General features: G+C 40.7%; 1 protein-coding gene and 1 pseudogene across 1 annotated transcript in view; one reads left to right on the plus strand and one right to left on the minus strand.

Moving 5' to 3' along the window:
* The window catches only part of WDR31 (WD repeat domain 31), a 28,063-nt gene extending 12,765 nt beyond the window's left edge, over positions 1 to 15,298 (minus strand). The window contains exons 1-6 of the mRNA XM_020965655.2: positions 15,086 to 15,298; positions 10,173 to 10,297; positions 9,558 to 9,687; positions 6,300 to 6,374; positions 1,071 to 1,215; positions 855 to 955 (exon numbers count right to left, since the gene is read on the minus strand). Coding sequence (XP_020821314.1) covers positions 855 to 955; positions 1,071 to 1,215; positions 6,300 to 6,374; positions 9,558 to 9,687; positions 10,173 to 10,219 — 498 coding nt within the window. The 5' untranslated portion in view covers positions 10,220 to 10,297; positions 15,086 to 15,298. The remainder of the gene's footprint in view (positions 1 to 854; positions 956 to 1,070; positions 1,216 to 6,299; positions 6,375 to 9,557; positions 9,688 to 10,172; positions 10,298 to 15,085) is intronic.
* LOC110193701 (ribosomal protein eL22-like pseudogene) lies at positions 6,742 to 7,196 on the plus strand (annotated as a pseudogene).
* Positions 15,299 to 16,055: the final 757 nt, after the last annotated feature.

Consider the following 16,055-nt stretch of genomic DNA (forward strand, 5'->3'; position numbering starts at 1 on the left):
ACTTGTTAGCAAAAATCACCGTTTCTCTTCTGTCATTTCTTCTCTCTGCCCCCTCCCTGCCAGAAACAGGGGTATTTTACTCTTTTTTACTTGGTTTGTTTCTTATTTAAGCCCACTTAAAGACCTATGTTATCAGGGACTCTGCAAACAAATGGAATGCCTAAAGCTCATGCCCAGATGAGTGGAAGGAGGGAGGGTCTGAAAGGCCAAATGAGTAATCCATGGCCAAACCCACTGCATATCTGAGGACTCCATACAGTGGCACTGGGAAAAAGAGAATTCAGAATTCTAACCTTTCTCATTACTGATGTGGCCCCCTGCTGGTTCAGGCTTACGGCAGTTTTCAAAATTAACGCAGTTCTCCAAAGGAAAGAACAAAGGGCAAGTGGATTTTCTCTCATAACCTGGTAACTGTAATCAGAAAATGATGTGTCTATCCATTTAAATAAAGGCAGGAACTACTCCTTTGGGGATAGCCTTCTGTGTGCAATAGATTCACAAAGTCAGGAAGGATGAAATCTTTTAAAGCCAATGCATTACTGTATTAAATGAGAATGTACATAGAGTGTTTTGTAAACATTAAAATGCTACATAAATGTCAGCCATCATTACTATATAGCATCATGGAAACATAACTCTTAAAGCTGAAAGGTACCTTAAGAGATTCTTGTTTTCAATCCCTTCATTTGATAAATAAGGCCCAGAGAGATGAAGTTATTTGATTAATATCACACAGCTAGTTAGTAACAGAGCTGGGACTAGGCCCTGGAAGTCTACTGACTTCCCATCAGTATGTTCTTGCCCCTTCCACATACTGCCTACCACAGACAGAGATTTTTTTACCCGGTTCTTACCAGGTTTCTTGAAATGGTAGCTTTCTGAAGACATTCTCCAGTCTTTATATCCCACATACAGAGAGTATTGTCCCGAGAACCAGTACATATCTGTGAAGAATCTATAAATGATTTTAAGAAGAGAGTCCATGAGGTTATGATTTTAAATGGGACTTAGGAAAGCACACTCATAGGAAAAGCTTTGCAGGTGAGAAACAAGTTTGATGCAGGCTTCACCTGGACTCACAGCTAATCCAGTAACAACCATATCATGGCCCAAAAACTGTTGTATTGGTTGTAAATTTCCATTCAACTCCCACAGTATTGCTGTCTTGTCACGAGATGCACTGAATAATTGGTTTGTTCCAAAAACACAGGCTACCTGTTCAGAAAACAAGGCAAAAGATCCATAGTTTTATGTCCAGAATAGATTTAATTTCAAAAAGAGAGGAAAGATATATATACAATTCTCTTATTAAAAGTAGCACATTAAGAACTTTTCCTACAGACACAAAAAAAACTACCCAATATTCCTCATAGCATGGTGGTGATCCTTGGTTCTTGAAGGCCATGTGAGTGGAACTAGCTCTAGCAGGTTCTACAAAACTGGAAAGGCTTTTAGTGTAATTCCTAGTGACCAACTACTCATGCTGTCCAAGGACTACCCTAAATATGGAAAAACTCATTACAAAAAATCTGGTCACTAGGTGATAAATGCTTTGGCTATGGTAACCCCGGAAACAAAGAGAAATATAAAAAGACCCTCATTCCTCTACTGACCCCTTCTACCTCCACAGTGATGCTGGCAGAGTATGCTAAGGGCAGAGGGTACTAAGGATCATAGTTTCTAGATCATCTATAAACATTAATGTAACTGATAGCCCTCTTGGCTTACAACCAGTGAGTTGATAAGCTATTAGAGGAAATGATACTACAATACTTCGATGGATGTGTAGATCTCATACGTCCTCCTCCTTCCACTGATGGAGTTGGCAGCTCACCCACACTTTCTAAACGTATATAAGCCGTGTCTAGGTTCTCCCATATATACTCAAGTTTATCTGCTTAATCTGCTGGAGGTCTTCCTCTAGATTATGTGCTGAAGGATTGTAGCTGTAAATGGAGTTGATGTGGCACAAGGAATTGCTCTCTGGAACTATGAGACAAGCATTAGGATTTTTCCCTGATGTTGGATTCATAGTGGAAATAGAAAATGATAGATCTAAGACAGGAAATGAGGAAGTATGCACATAGCTCCATCTTAATATAGGATTTTTAACATTTAATGGGTTCTGACACAGCATTCAGGTTGGCCATCTGTCATTACCCACTCTTGTCACATCATTTAAGTAATAAACCAATAAACATTTACTAAGCACCTACTATATGCCAGGCACTGTGTGAAGCTCTGGAAATACAAAGACAAAAAAGGAAACAGTCTTTGCCTTTAGGAACCTTACATTCTATCAGAGGAAATGATATAGATGCATACAAGAAGACAAAAAGTATTTGTAAAGTAAATACAAAACAATTTTTTGGGGGAATCAGGAAAGGCTTTGTGAAAGAGGTGGCACTCGAGCTGAAGGAGATTAAGGTCTAAGAGGAAAAGATGAGGAGGAATCATGTTCCAGGAATGGGAGACAGCCTACCTAGCATCATGGAGATAGAATGTGCAGTGTCAGAAACAATAAGGAGGCAAATTTGGCTGAAACACAGAGGAAGGGGAAAGGAGTAAAGGAATAAGAACAAAACTGAGTTAAGGGAGAAAGGTCACTGTTTTTCTTCCTCTTGCTTAGTGGAATTGCTGCCCCTAATACAATATGGCTGGTAAAAAGTTGTCTTACATGTAAAGTAGGTAAAGATACCAGGAGAATGAGAAAAATCTTGGATTCTATCATTATCTTCCCAAAAATGATGAGAAAGACATCAGCAACTATTATTCCATTAAGCCCACTTTTCTCATGTTAAAAAAAAAATCTTGATACGGACAATCTATACATATATCCAGCATATTCTTCCTGGAAACAAAATGATATTGAAACAAGAAAGCTTTCACAGATAATCTTCAACCAGTAACACAACTAATTGAAAGGTACAGCAAATACCAAGATCCCACTGTGTTGATTATTGATTACCAAAAAGCATTCAACATGACATAACAAAACATAGCCTTAAAGATTTTCCTTTAACAAGGCATTTCCCCTGACATTAAAACCACACAAGATTTCTGATTGATGCAAACACAGAGATAACTTCGTCCAACAATCGTCTGATTATCAATATCAAGCAAAGCATAAAATAGGGACATACACGCTTCCCAAATGTGTTTCCCATAACCATCGAAGATATGATTATGTAAGGGCAAAATGTAAGAAGGATTCCCTACAGATGATGAAACCCTCCAAATGTGTCTATTGTCAGCTGAAATTGAGCTGACTTCATCAAATCCCAGAGTACCGCAGAGCTTACATTTAATGAGATTCATAATCATTCAAAAGAGATGGACCTAGTAATTCACACAAAACCCCCAAGTGTACAAAGACTGCATATTTCTTAGGTTATGGCTGAAGCTGGATGAGCAGTCCATTAAGTTAATTCATCAGTACATATATCTTTGATGGGCACTGCATTTGGATAATGAGCTAGACACAGAATTGAAGAGAGGAAGACAGAGGGCTGGACTGCATCTGGGAAACTGCAATGTTTTCAGTGATCTGAAGCTATTTCTTGCAACAAAAGCCAATCTTCTTGATGCCAGTATATTTATTCTGATGCTATATGGTTGTGAATAATTTAAAACCACAATTAACATGAAATTAAAACTGTAGGTGGAAAAAGGTTAATATGATTGTAGCATATTGCCAACTATGAATTATGCCCAAGAAGTGGCATGTAATATATTTATTAAGGAAATATCTTTTATTAGAAAAGAAGGTATGTTGGTCATGAATGAAAGATAACTGATGAACAACAGAGATGCTATAGCAATGTCTGTGAAATGTGTTTTTAAAAACAGTTCTAGAAGAAGGTCTTCAGCAATCTAGGTAGATCCTCTATGGCAGATTTATTGGGGCGTGGGGTGGGGAGAGATGAACAAGAATTGTACAACACACAGAAGTTAATATTTGTGCCAACAGAATAGCTACAATGAGGATCTCTCAAACTCTTGAGGATGTACAAACTGGGAACTTGTTAAAGATCACTAGGTGCCAGGGTCAGTTTCATTCCCCCTTTCCATACCATTGCTGGTGCTGCTCCCTATCTCTTCGCCTGAGACCCTACCTATCCATTAAGACCCATTTGAAATCCTCCCTCCTTTGTGAAACTCTTCCTGACCAACAAAGGCCCAGAGAGTTCTCCCCCTCTGACCACCTGAAGCACTGATTTTTTGCTCTATGCAGAAAAGTGCCTTTGGCACTTTATCATATAATGCCTTTAGATTCTGCTCTATTTTTTAAATTCATTAGTTTTATTTAGCTTTTCTTGTCTATAAATTCTGTCTCTCTAACTAGACAACAGTCTCTCTCCTTATCTTATGCTGCTCTCAACATTTCTGAGAACACATAACAAGTCCCTTGTACGTCACATGCATTCAATTTAAACTCTGCTGACCAGTTTGAGTCTGGCTGAATTTCCTGGGTACTTTGATTTGGGGAAGGGTTGGCTCTGTTCTCTCTCAACCATCACCTAAGCTACTGAGAGTACAAGCAAAAAGTCAGATGTTTTACACTTAAGCAAAAATAACGGGAAAAGTAGGATGTTCTTCTGTTCCTGGAGCAGGGACTCACAATATCAATACCTCTAGTATTTTTCTTTAGGATTAAATAGTCAATCAATTAATCAGGGGGAAGGGAGAAGGTAATAAGCATTTATTAAATGCCAACTATATGTCAGGCATTGTACTAAGTGCTTCATTATCCCATTTAATCCTCATAACAGCAGGGGGGGGTAAGGGGAGAGAGGGGGGTAGGTGCTAAAATTATCTCCATTATATAGTTGAGGAAACTGAAGCAGAAAGAGGTTAAGTGACTTGTCCAGGGTTATACAGCTAGTGTCTGAGCTTGGATTTGACCTCAGGTCTTCCTGACTCCAGGCTAGCATTCTACCTACCGTGCCACTTAGGTGTCAACAAATGCCAATAAGTGTTTATTAAGTGCCTGTGATATACCAGGGACTGTTCTAGGTAATGCAGATACAAAGATAAAAATTAAACAGTCTCTGTTCTCAAGGAGCTTATACCCTATGCGGGAAATAACATATATAGATAAGGATAGGGATATGGATTTAGACATAGATTTATATACGTATGTAAAGTACATATAAACTAAATAAAGTTAATTTAGATATAAGATTTATACACATACGTAAAGTATATATAAAATAAATAAATACAAGTTAATTTGGAGAGGGAGATACTAGCAGCTGGAGAAATCAAGAAACGTTTCTTCTAGAAGGTGGTGCTTCCGCTAAGTTTAGATGGAAGCTGGGTACTCTAAAAGGGGGAGGTAAAAAAGGCCTGTGTACTTGGCAGGCATGGGGAAGAGGAAGTGTAAGGGTATGGAGATAAGAGATGGAGGGTCATGGGACAGGAACAGTAAGATGGCATTTTGACTGGGCTGTGTATAGTAAGCGCTAGAAAGGCCGGTTGGAGCCAGGTTGTGAAGAGTTTTAAATGACAAACAGAAGAGTTTATGGTTAATTCTACAAGTAATATGGAACCACTAATTATGTAGTACTAACTACTCTTTTATTAGTTTGGGTTTTTTTTCCCCAGAGGTTGGACAAACTCCCTATACAATGACAATTCATCACCACTCACCTGGGCTGTTTTAATAGCTAACTGGTCTCTGCTTCTGGTCTCTCCTCTCTAATCCATTCTCCACACAGCTGCCAAATTGATATTCATAAAACATCTGACCACATATACCACTCTGCTATTTGAAAATCTTCATTTGGCTCCTTATTATTGCCTTTAGGATAAAATGCAAAAATCCTCAGGCTGGCATTTGAAGCCCTTTACAGGCTGGCTTCTGCCTATCTCTTCAGTCTGACTCACATCATTCCCCTTCACACACTCTCCACTCCTGCAATGGGCCTGCCAGCTGTTTGCTCTATGCAACATTTCATCTTCTGCCCCTCTGCCTTTGTGCCTCTGCCAGGGGTCCTCCATATGCCTGGAATGTACTTCCTTCCCCCTTCCCTCCCTCCCTCCTCATCTGGGCTTTCTTCCACATACAGCTCAGATCTAACTTCCTTTTCTGATCCCCCCAGTTGTTAGTATTCTCTCCATCCTAAAAATCACTTTCTGTTTCTTTCTATAAAGTTCACTTCTGTGGTTACCCCCATCCCCTGTAAACACTGCAAACAGAGATGGCTTTGGATTTGCCTCTGTATCTTCAGAGTCCAGGGCAGTACCTTGCACATAGCAGGTATTTTAAAATGACTGTTGAATTAAATTGAACACACCTTAGTGATTTCCCGTTCGTGTCCTTTGAACTGTTTCATTATATCTCCACATCTCCAATTGTAGGCCACAACCATCTGAGGAGAAAGTAGTTAGAACCATTTAACTTGACCACTACCTTTTGATTCAAATCAATACTCAAGTACTATACCTATCGTTCACAGGCCCCTGTCCTTACGCCACTTACTCTTAGTATTCTTCATCCTCATCCCTCCACACTGTGAATGGTTTCACCCTTTCCTTTGACACATCATATCACCCTGATTCCATTTAATTCACTTCATTGACTTCTCATCACTTTCTAGATGACCTCCTACTCATCTTTTCTCCTCTCCACACAAGCTAAGCTGAAATCTAAAGGGTCTAATAAAGTAAACTCAAAAGACAGTTTGCAGAAGTTAAGGGTTAATGCACTGGCCTTAAAAAAAAAAAGTTGCTCTTTCTGCGACAAGTGTGTGCAAGATGGCGCCGCCAAAAGATAAGAAGGCTAAGAGATCAACTTGGAAGTTTAACCTTGACCTTACTCATCCAGTTGAAGATGGAATCTTTGATTCTGGAAATCTTGAGCAATTCTTGAAGGAGAAAGTTAAAGTCAATGGAAAAACGGGGAATCTAGGGAATGTTGTTCATATTGAATGCTTCAAGAATAAGATCACTGCTGTGTCAGAGAAGCAGTTCTCTAAACGATACTTAAAATATCTTACCAAGAAATATCTTAAGAATAATCTTCACGATTGGCTTTGTGTGGTTGCATCTGACAAGGAGACTTACGAACTACGTTATTTCCAGATTAGTCAAGATGAGGAAGGTTCTGAATCTGAAGATTAAATGGGAACCTGAGCCCTTTCTTGGGGGCTTTGAATTTTAAAAGTGTTCAAAAGAATAAAACATTATGAATATACTTTAATTTATTGGCAAATAAAACTTACAACAATGTTAAGACCTTGTTGTGTTTCAAGGTCTTAAGATTAAGACAAAAAAAAAGTCACTGATATGTTTTGTTATGAATATATCCCATTCATTCCTGTTTGAAATTGAATCTCCTTAGCTTGGCCAACATGATAAAACAAGTAAATGAAAAATGTTAGAGAAGATGTGGGAAAATTGGAACACATTGTTGGTGCAGTTGTGAAATGATCCAACCATTCTGGAGAGCAATTTGGAACCCTGCCCAAAAAGCTATAAAAATGTGCATACCCTTTGACCCAGCAAATAACACTTCTAGGGTTGCATCCCAGAGAGATCATACAGATGGGAAAAGGACCCACATGTACAAAAATATTTACAGCAGCTCTTTTTGTGGTGGCAAAGAATTAGAAATTGAGAGGATGCCCATCAATTGGGGAATGGCTGAACAAGCTGTGATACATGAATGTAATGGAATACTATTGTGATATAAGAAATGATGAACAGGCAGACTTTAAAAAAACCTGGAAAGACTTGTGTGGTCTGATGCTGAATGAAGTGAGTAGAACCAGAACAACGCTGTACACGGCAATAGCCACGTTGTGCAATGACTAATATTGATAGACTTAGCCCTTCTCAGCAATGCAAGGATCTAAGACATCTCAAAAGGCCTTATGATGGAAAATGCTATCCACATCAAAAGAAAGAACTATGGAGTTTAAATGCAGATTGAAGCATACTATTTGCTGTTTTTTTCTTTCTGTCGTGTTTTGTTTCCTCTTTCTTGTGGTTCCTCCTACTGGTTCTAATTCTTACTTACAACATCACTAACGTGAAAATATATTTAATAGGAATATATATGTATAGCCTATATCAGATTGTGTGCCGTCTTGGGAGGGAGGGGGAGAAAAATTTAAAACTCAAAAGCTTATGGAAGTGAATACTGATAAATCAAAATAAATTAATTAAAAAAAAAGAAATTGAATCTCCTTTGTAGCAAATGAAAAGTTAAGCAAAAACAACAATACAGTGACCACATCTACTGATGTACACAACATTCTGAACCCTGCAGTGCCTCAACTCTCTGCCATATAGAGAGGCAGTTCATTATTAGTTCTCCAAGACTGAGATTTGAGTATTATAATTACTAGAGTATGGCTTCTTTTAATTGTTCTTTTCATTAATGTTATTGCAGGGGACAGCTAGATGACACAGTGGATAGACTGCCCAGCCTGGAGTCAGGAAGACTCATTACCCTGATCTTAAACCTGACTTCAGGAACCTATTAGCTATGTGACCCTGGGCAAGTCATTTAACCCTGTCTGCCTCAGTTTCCTCATCTGTAAAATGAGCTGGAGAAGGAAATGGTCAACCACTTCAGTACCTTTGCCAAAAAAATCACATTTGCATACCATGATTTGTTCTTTGTTGTTCAGTCACTTCACACTCTTCTTGACTCCATTTGGGGTTTCTTGGCATAGGTATTAGAGTAGTTGGTCAATTCCTTCTCCAGATCATTTTACAGATGAGGAAACTGAGGCAGACAGGGTTAATGACTTGCCTAGGGTCACACAGCTAGTAAGTGCCTGAGGTCAGGTTTGAGATCAAGAAGATGAATCTTCGTGACTCTAGGTGCTCTATCCACTGCACCACCTAGCTGCCCATGAACACAGATGAAGAATTTGTTCAGCCATTCCCTAATTGATGGGCACCTCCTTTGTGTCTACTTCTTTGTTGACACAAAAAATGCTTCAATGCATATTTTGGTATATATTGTACCTTTCTATCTTTGTCCTTCTTAGGCCATATGCTGAGAAGGTCAAAAGGCATAAACAATTTAGTTACTTTTCTTGAAAAAGTCCAAATCGTTTTCCAGAACTTTTGGACTTTTAAGAAAAAATAATGGCAGCTAGGTGGCGTAGTGGATAGAGCAGTGGCCCTGGAGTCAGGGGGACCTGAGTTCAAATGTGACCTCAGACATACTTACTTGCTATGTGACTCCTGGGCAAGTCACTTAACCCCAACTGCCTCCAAACAATGAAAGAAAATATAAAAAACATAGGAAATAAAGCGATCACATGCAAAAATATGATGGGGAGGGGAGTGCTAGAATAAGGTGTGAACATGGCTCCTCAAACCTGAGAGAGAAAGCTACCAGCACAGAACAAGCTGAACAATCTCATTCAGCAAATCAATGGTTCCTAAATCTGTAACTGCAGACTGTAGATACTTCTAACTCCAAACTTTTAAATTCTAATTTTAAGATTATCAACTACATTTAATCAAATCTGTTCTCCCAGAGCCACTCTAATTATTCTGCTCACCCATGGAACAACTGGCACTGTCATCTTTACCTTATCTTTTCCTCCTGAAACACAAATGTCTGAATTCACAGCAGTAACTGAGTTGACAGCATCAGTGTGAGCTTGTTTGTACTCCTGGACCACTTTAGTAGATCCATTCTCCTCCACGTATCCTTCAGTTCTGGTAAAGAGGGCAGTTAAATCAAAGGGTGGAAGTTTCAGGAGGGTAGAGGAAGAAGCTACTGGGACTAGGGAAAGGAATGATCTGAAGTGAAATGGGTATGTTGGGCCAACATAAGCACAGAAAATGCTGGGGCAATCAGACACTAAAAGGCTTGCTAAGAACTGGGAGTTGTTATTTCTCTATAAATGCTCAGATAAACTGAATACAGACAAATAAACAGGTCTTGTTAGTGCTCAGGTAATTTTCCACAAAGATTTGCAGGCTTTCCCAACTTAGAAAGAGGCACTAGCAATGTCAAGACTTTTGGGACCTATCCAGCCCAACAGGAACACATCAATTTGTCCTTCAAGGGATGGTAATTCAGCCTCCCTGGCCACCCTCTCTAAGCTGTTTTGTTCAGTGGAAGGGTGAAGTGTTGGCTAGTGATATGGCTCTGGGCTGGAAAGCCTGGGGAGCCCTGGGTTACAGCAAGGTCACTGTACCTGTATCTGTAGGTGTTATGTTTGATTTTGCTCTGGAGCTTGCCCATGGTTCAAAGCACTCGGTCAACACCTTCGCCAATGCCACCTGCCCCTGCTGGCACATCTGAGCTGGCATTCCTGGGGATCTGCAAAAGTCATATATCACCTGGATGTTACAAGAACAACAATTTTACCAGCGACGAAGAAGCAAGGGCAGATGGTCAGAAGGCTTGCCACTAGGCATCTGGGTTAGTAATTAAGAGATGTGGTGCCTTTTGATTCTCTTTTCATACCAATGAATGAATGAATCAATGAACCAATAAATATTTAAGCACTTTCTATGTGCCAGGAACTATGGAGATAAAAGGATGAAGAATGAAACAATAAAATCAGTTCTGCTAAAATGACTGTTTTGAAAATGTAAATTTGTTCCAATGTGATTGATACATTAGGGAACATTTTGAACATCATGCTAATTTCAAGTCTGCTTCTGCCCAACTTCTTCCAGGGACTAAGAGTGAGAATGCAGAAAACTACATCATTTTGCAATAACTCACAAGCAGTAACCTTTCCAAAGTCAACTTCTAGAAGCAAACCTGAGATGTCTGTCAAGGTAACAGTGCCATATTTATTGTACTTCTGGCGCAGCAGGAGCTGTGGGCAGAGAAGGGCTGATCCATACCATTTTTAAACCCTTCTGATAAGACCTTAAGGCAGAAGCTCAGAGTTTCAGCCCTCCCAACTACTTCCTTGTGTGCTGCTGAAAAGGGGTGAGGGGGGTGAGAGGGAGGTCAAGCAGCAGTCCAAGGAAGTGTCCACTATCTGTGATAGTATTTGTGTATTTCTTAACCATTTGACATTAACAAAACTGGGCTACTGTTTTTAACTAGGTTCCTATCTTTTTTTTGTCCTAATGTGTCACCAAATTTTTCAGCATTTTGCCTCAAACCTATTTTTTTTTAGCAGATGGTTTCTTTACTATCCCAGAGGTGCACCACAAATCCTATTGGTTAATCTTTCAAATAAATTTCATTTGATTAATTTTCTGAGTTTCAGGCTGGCAAAGGGAGTTGGTGCCACTACATTGAATGACATCCAGGAATGATGTCCACAGATTTTTTCAAGAAGGAAGTCAAATTATTTCCTAAAAGTCAGATAGGGAAAAATTCCCCAAAAGGAACAGCAACTCTTTATTATGGGAGAGCCTCTGATAAAAGAATAACCCCTAAATGGAATGAAAGAACCATGACTTTAAATAATATAATTATGTATCAGAAACCTAGGCTATCTACCTTTATTTTTTTTTAAATTTTATTAATTTATTTTGATTTATCGACAATCACTTCCATATGCTTTTGAGTTGAAAATTTTTCTCCCCCTTCCTCCCCTCCCCCCTCCCCAAGACGGCACACAATTTCATATAGGCTTTACGTTTACATACCCATTAAAAATATTTTCACATTAGTGAAGTTGTAAGTAAAAATTAAAACCAATAGGAGGAACCACAAACCTATTTTTTTATTGAGAGATTTTGCATAAAGTGGTGCTTTTTTTGGTCCAATTATAGTGAAACTGTACCTGCTCTCAATGAGTTTACATTTGATTGGTGGAGACAATAAATACATATTATATACAGCCTAAGTATAAAGTGAATAAATACAAATATATACAAAGTAGTTAAATGCAAGGTAGTTTGTGAGGAAGGACAATAGCAGGAACAGGATAGGTTTCATGAAGAAGATAGTGTCTTAAAGGAAGGAAGGGTCTCTATGAGGAGGAGGTAAGAGGGGAGTGTGCCCCACGTGTGGAACAGCCAATGTAAAAGCACAGAGATGGGAGATAGGAGTGTCATATGAAAGAAACAGAGAGAAGGTGGGTTTGGCTGGAGAGCAGAGTTCAGGAGGTGGAGTAATGTCCAGGGAAGCTAGAAAAATAGCTTGGGGTCAGGATGCATAGAGGTTTAAAAACTAGAGAGTTTATATTTTATCCTAGAGATAATGAGAGTTTTACAGGATTGGCATGGTTACATCTGTACATAAGTTAAATTACTTTGGCAATTGTGCAGAATGGACTGGAGTAGTGAAAGTCTTAAGGCAAGAATGCCAAAATAGGAGGCTGCTGTAATAACCTATGGATTCAGGAGGGGGGCGGGTTGAAGGCCTGAACTAAGGTGGTAGCTACATGAATAGAAAGAAGGGATCAGTTATGAGATATGTTGTGAAGGCAGAAACAGCAAGATTTGGTGACTGATTGTATATATAGGTGGAAAAACCTGAACGATGGTGATGCCTTCAACAGAAACAGTGAAGTTTGGAGCAGGAAAGGTTTGGGGGAGATGATGATGAGCACAATTTTGGACACGCTGAGTTTGAGGTGTCTTCAGGACATTTGGTCTGAAATGCCTAATACATGACTGATGATGCAAGACTGAAGATAGGGGAAAAACTGGGAGCCATCTGCATAGCTGGTAGTTAAACTCGTGAAAATTGATGAGGTTACTAAGAGACAGAGCACAGAGAAGAGAGTGTGCGCCATAACCCTGGGGAACACTTCCAGATGAGGGTGTGTAATACGGATGATGAGCTGGCAAAGGAGACTGAGAAGGAACTGTCAGACAGGAGGTGGAGGATCATGGGGACCCAGAGAAGACAGAATATTCATGAGGAGAGAATCACCAAGAGTACTAAAAGCAGACGAAGGATGAGGACTGCAGATGAGACAACTAAGGGAACATTGATAACTTTGGAGACAGCAGCTCCAGTTTAAAGAAGTCAGGAGTCAGATTGCAAAGAGCTGTTAACAGCTCAGTGAGAGGAGAAGAAATGGAAACGGTTAGCATCGACTACTTTTTCAAGGTGTTTGGTTGAGAAACAGAGGATAAGAGCTTCAGTGTGATGGTAGGATTAGTGAAGGTTTTTTAAGGGTAGTAAAGGCTTAGGTAACATGTTTGAAGGCAGAAGAAATGAACCTGGAAGTGAGAAATGGCCGAAGATTTCAGAGAAAAGAAGGAGGAGATGATTGAGGATGTAATCTTCTACAGAAGGTGGGAGGGGAGGGGGATAAAAAACCAGACACCTGGACTCAGATTTCTATGAAGTTAGGAGAACTAAACAGAGATAGGGGAATCACTCCCCTCCTCCTCTCCAAAGGGGTTTGGTCTCTCCAGATAGATAAGAAGGAATTCATGGGAAGCAACAGCCCCAAGAAAAGAAACTCTGCCTTGTGAATATCTCTACTTATTTCCTCTAGGAAGAACTGTTTCTAGGGATACACCTCAATTGTGGCTAGAGAGTACTCTGCATATAGCAGATGCTGCTTAAATGTTTGCTGAAGTAGACAAGATGTCCGGACTCCTAATCTACCAAATTATTCCTTTTCCCAAGACTATGACAAATATTTAAAAAGTAAACAAAAATGGCATTTCCCCCCCCTATATTTGGTACTGTAATTGCACTGGTCTCATTCTGAAATAATTTGACTGGGTTCTTAATTCTTCAAGTGCCAACATTTTATTTGTAAAAAGCATCTTCGAGTTGGCCAGTGTGGGAATTTGTTTTCCTTGACTGTATAGTCATAATAAATTTTCTTTCTCTTTCTTTTGGGGGGGGTGGGGGGGGCAGGAGGAAGAAAATGCAGACCTGAAAATAAAATAAAATTTATTTTTTAAAAAAGCATTTGTAGGGCTTTACAATAAAAAGATAACTTTTAAAATTACCCCAAATCCTAACTAAATCTGTGTGGCAAATGGATATATCTGAAGATTTCCAAAGTTTGTTCTGGGAGAAGTGATTCAGATAGCCCCTTGCTAGTCACTGCAATTAGTAATAATATATTTAGTTATTCTTTCTCATTGGCCATATAATTCCATAGCAAAAAGTTTTATAAAATAACCTTTCTTTTCAAAAGAACTTTTCAAATTTTGAGATTAATTTCATTTTTTCCAATTGGAAAAATGTACAGTAGTGCAAACATTCTTAGGAACAAATGATATGCATAGAAACCTCAGAGGTAATTTAGTTCATCCTCCTCATAAATGTTTCAGGGTAATTTTAGATTCCACTAACATGTTGTTATTTCATCCATTCATTGGATAATCTGTTTCTTTGGAGTTTCTAGTTTTGTGATGACAATTTCACCTATTTTAAACTATATATTATACACACACACATAAATACACACACATAAAAGAATGACTCACTGAGTAATAGAATGTCAGAGCTGGAAAGGCCCTTATACACCATCTAATCTAACCTCCTCATTTTACATATGGGGAAACTGAGACCTAAAAAAGGGAAGTGATTTCCCAGCGTCACACAAAGAGCCAGTAAAAGGCATCATGAGGGCCCGTGGGGTGACTAATGGAGGGAAAAGGAAAGAGGGAGACAGGGAAGGAGAAGGGGTATCAGCCTTACTTCTAGAGGACCCCCCCCATCAGGGGCCAGGAAACCCAACAAAGGCGGGAGAGGGGAGAGAGGCAGAACGATGGAGGTCATTAGCTCATAAAGATTCAAGCTGGAAGCTGGGATTTAACGGTTATCTAATCTTTTAGGACTATAATCTGAGGCTGGAAGGGCTTTTGTGAGTCATGGGGTTCTATTCTCTCATTCACAGATGAAGAAGCTGAGGTTCAGGGAAGTTAACCTCAAGAGCACATAGATGGCCGAGGCTGGATTTGAACCCAAGTCCTCCAGTCCAGAGCCGTGGGCCTCGCCCCGGCACCATCCAGCGAGGGCCGCGAAGGGGGAACCTCGGTGGCCGCCCCTCCGCTGTGGGGCTACAGTCTGACCGGGGGGGGGGAAGTCTCGTGGGGGCCCTGTCCAGCCCCCGCCTCTGGTACGGGAATCGGTGTCCCAACGCTGCAGGCGTTCGGCTCTCCTCCCTAGCCCGCCCCCCTCCCACGTTCCCTACCACCTTCATCCCCACTCCGTACGCACTATCAGAGGCTGAGGCAGGGTTGGAGAGGAGGCCTGGGGTCTGCAACTTCCAGACTCCATGCGCACAGGAATCCGTTCTTCAGGCCGTCCCTTAGCAACGAGGCGCCCGTCGCTAGGGCGGCTGTGTGCCGGCGAAATGCGTCCGGGCGGCAGCGCGGGAGGGGCCGAAAAGGGTTCCGCCAACCTAGAGGCCCCGCCCCCGGCTGTGCCAAGCTCCTCCCAGGGCGGGACTGCCCCGCCTCCTCTTCCTCCCCGCGGGGGCCTCCCCCCTCCTCCGGAGCTCTCGGCTTCCCCACCGCCCTGTCCCTGAGATCTCGTACACTCCCAGACTGGGTCCTCAGGGGAGCCCACTGTGCATAAAGGACAGGTGACTTGCCCTGGCCTGCAAAGGTACCTGGCCGCTGCCTCTTCCATCTGCTACCAGACCGGGATTCGAATTCTTCTGGTGTCAGAGAGCTGTCTTGCCTTGGGCAAGTCAGCAAGGGGGTGGCTGGGGAGGGCATTGTGAGCCGGGCCTGGGGTCAGGAAGACCCGAGGTCAGATACATCCAAATACAGTCTCAGAAGCTTAACCAGTTTGTGACCCCTGGGCAAATCACTTAACCCTTTGTCTGCCTCAATTTCCTCATCTGTAAAATGGGTAAGATAGTACTAACACCTACCTCCCAGGGTTGTTGTCAGGTTCAAAAGAGAAAATATTTGTAAAGGGGGTAAATAATCATTATGTAAAAGTTAGTTATGATTAAGTCACTCAGTACTCCCTGGGCCTCAGTTTTCTTATCTGTACAATGAGTAAGTTGGACAAGATGGCCTCAGAGGTCTCTTCCAGACATATATGATCCCATGATTCTTTTTTTACTTAAAAAAAGTGTTCTTAATTTAACAAACACCAAATAAAGTGAGCATCTCCATCTATAAGTAGAACAAGAGAGGATTGTATATGAAAGTGTCAATATTGTTCAGAGCTTGCT

This window comes from Phascolarctos cinereus, unplaced genomic scaffold, assembly GCF_003287225.1.
Source record: "Phascolarctos cinereus isolate Bilbo 61053 unplaced genomic scaffold, phaCin_HiC Scaffold_2;HRSCAF=192, whole genome shotgun sequence".
Lineage (NCBI taxonomy): Eukaryota > Metazoa > Chordata > Mammalia > Diprotodontia > Phascolarctidae > Phascolarctos > Phascolarctos cinereus.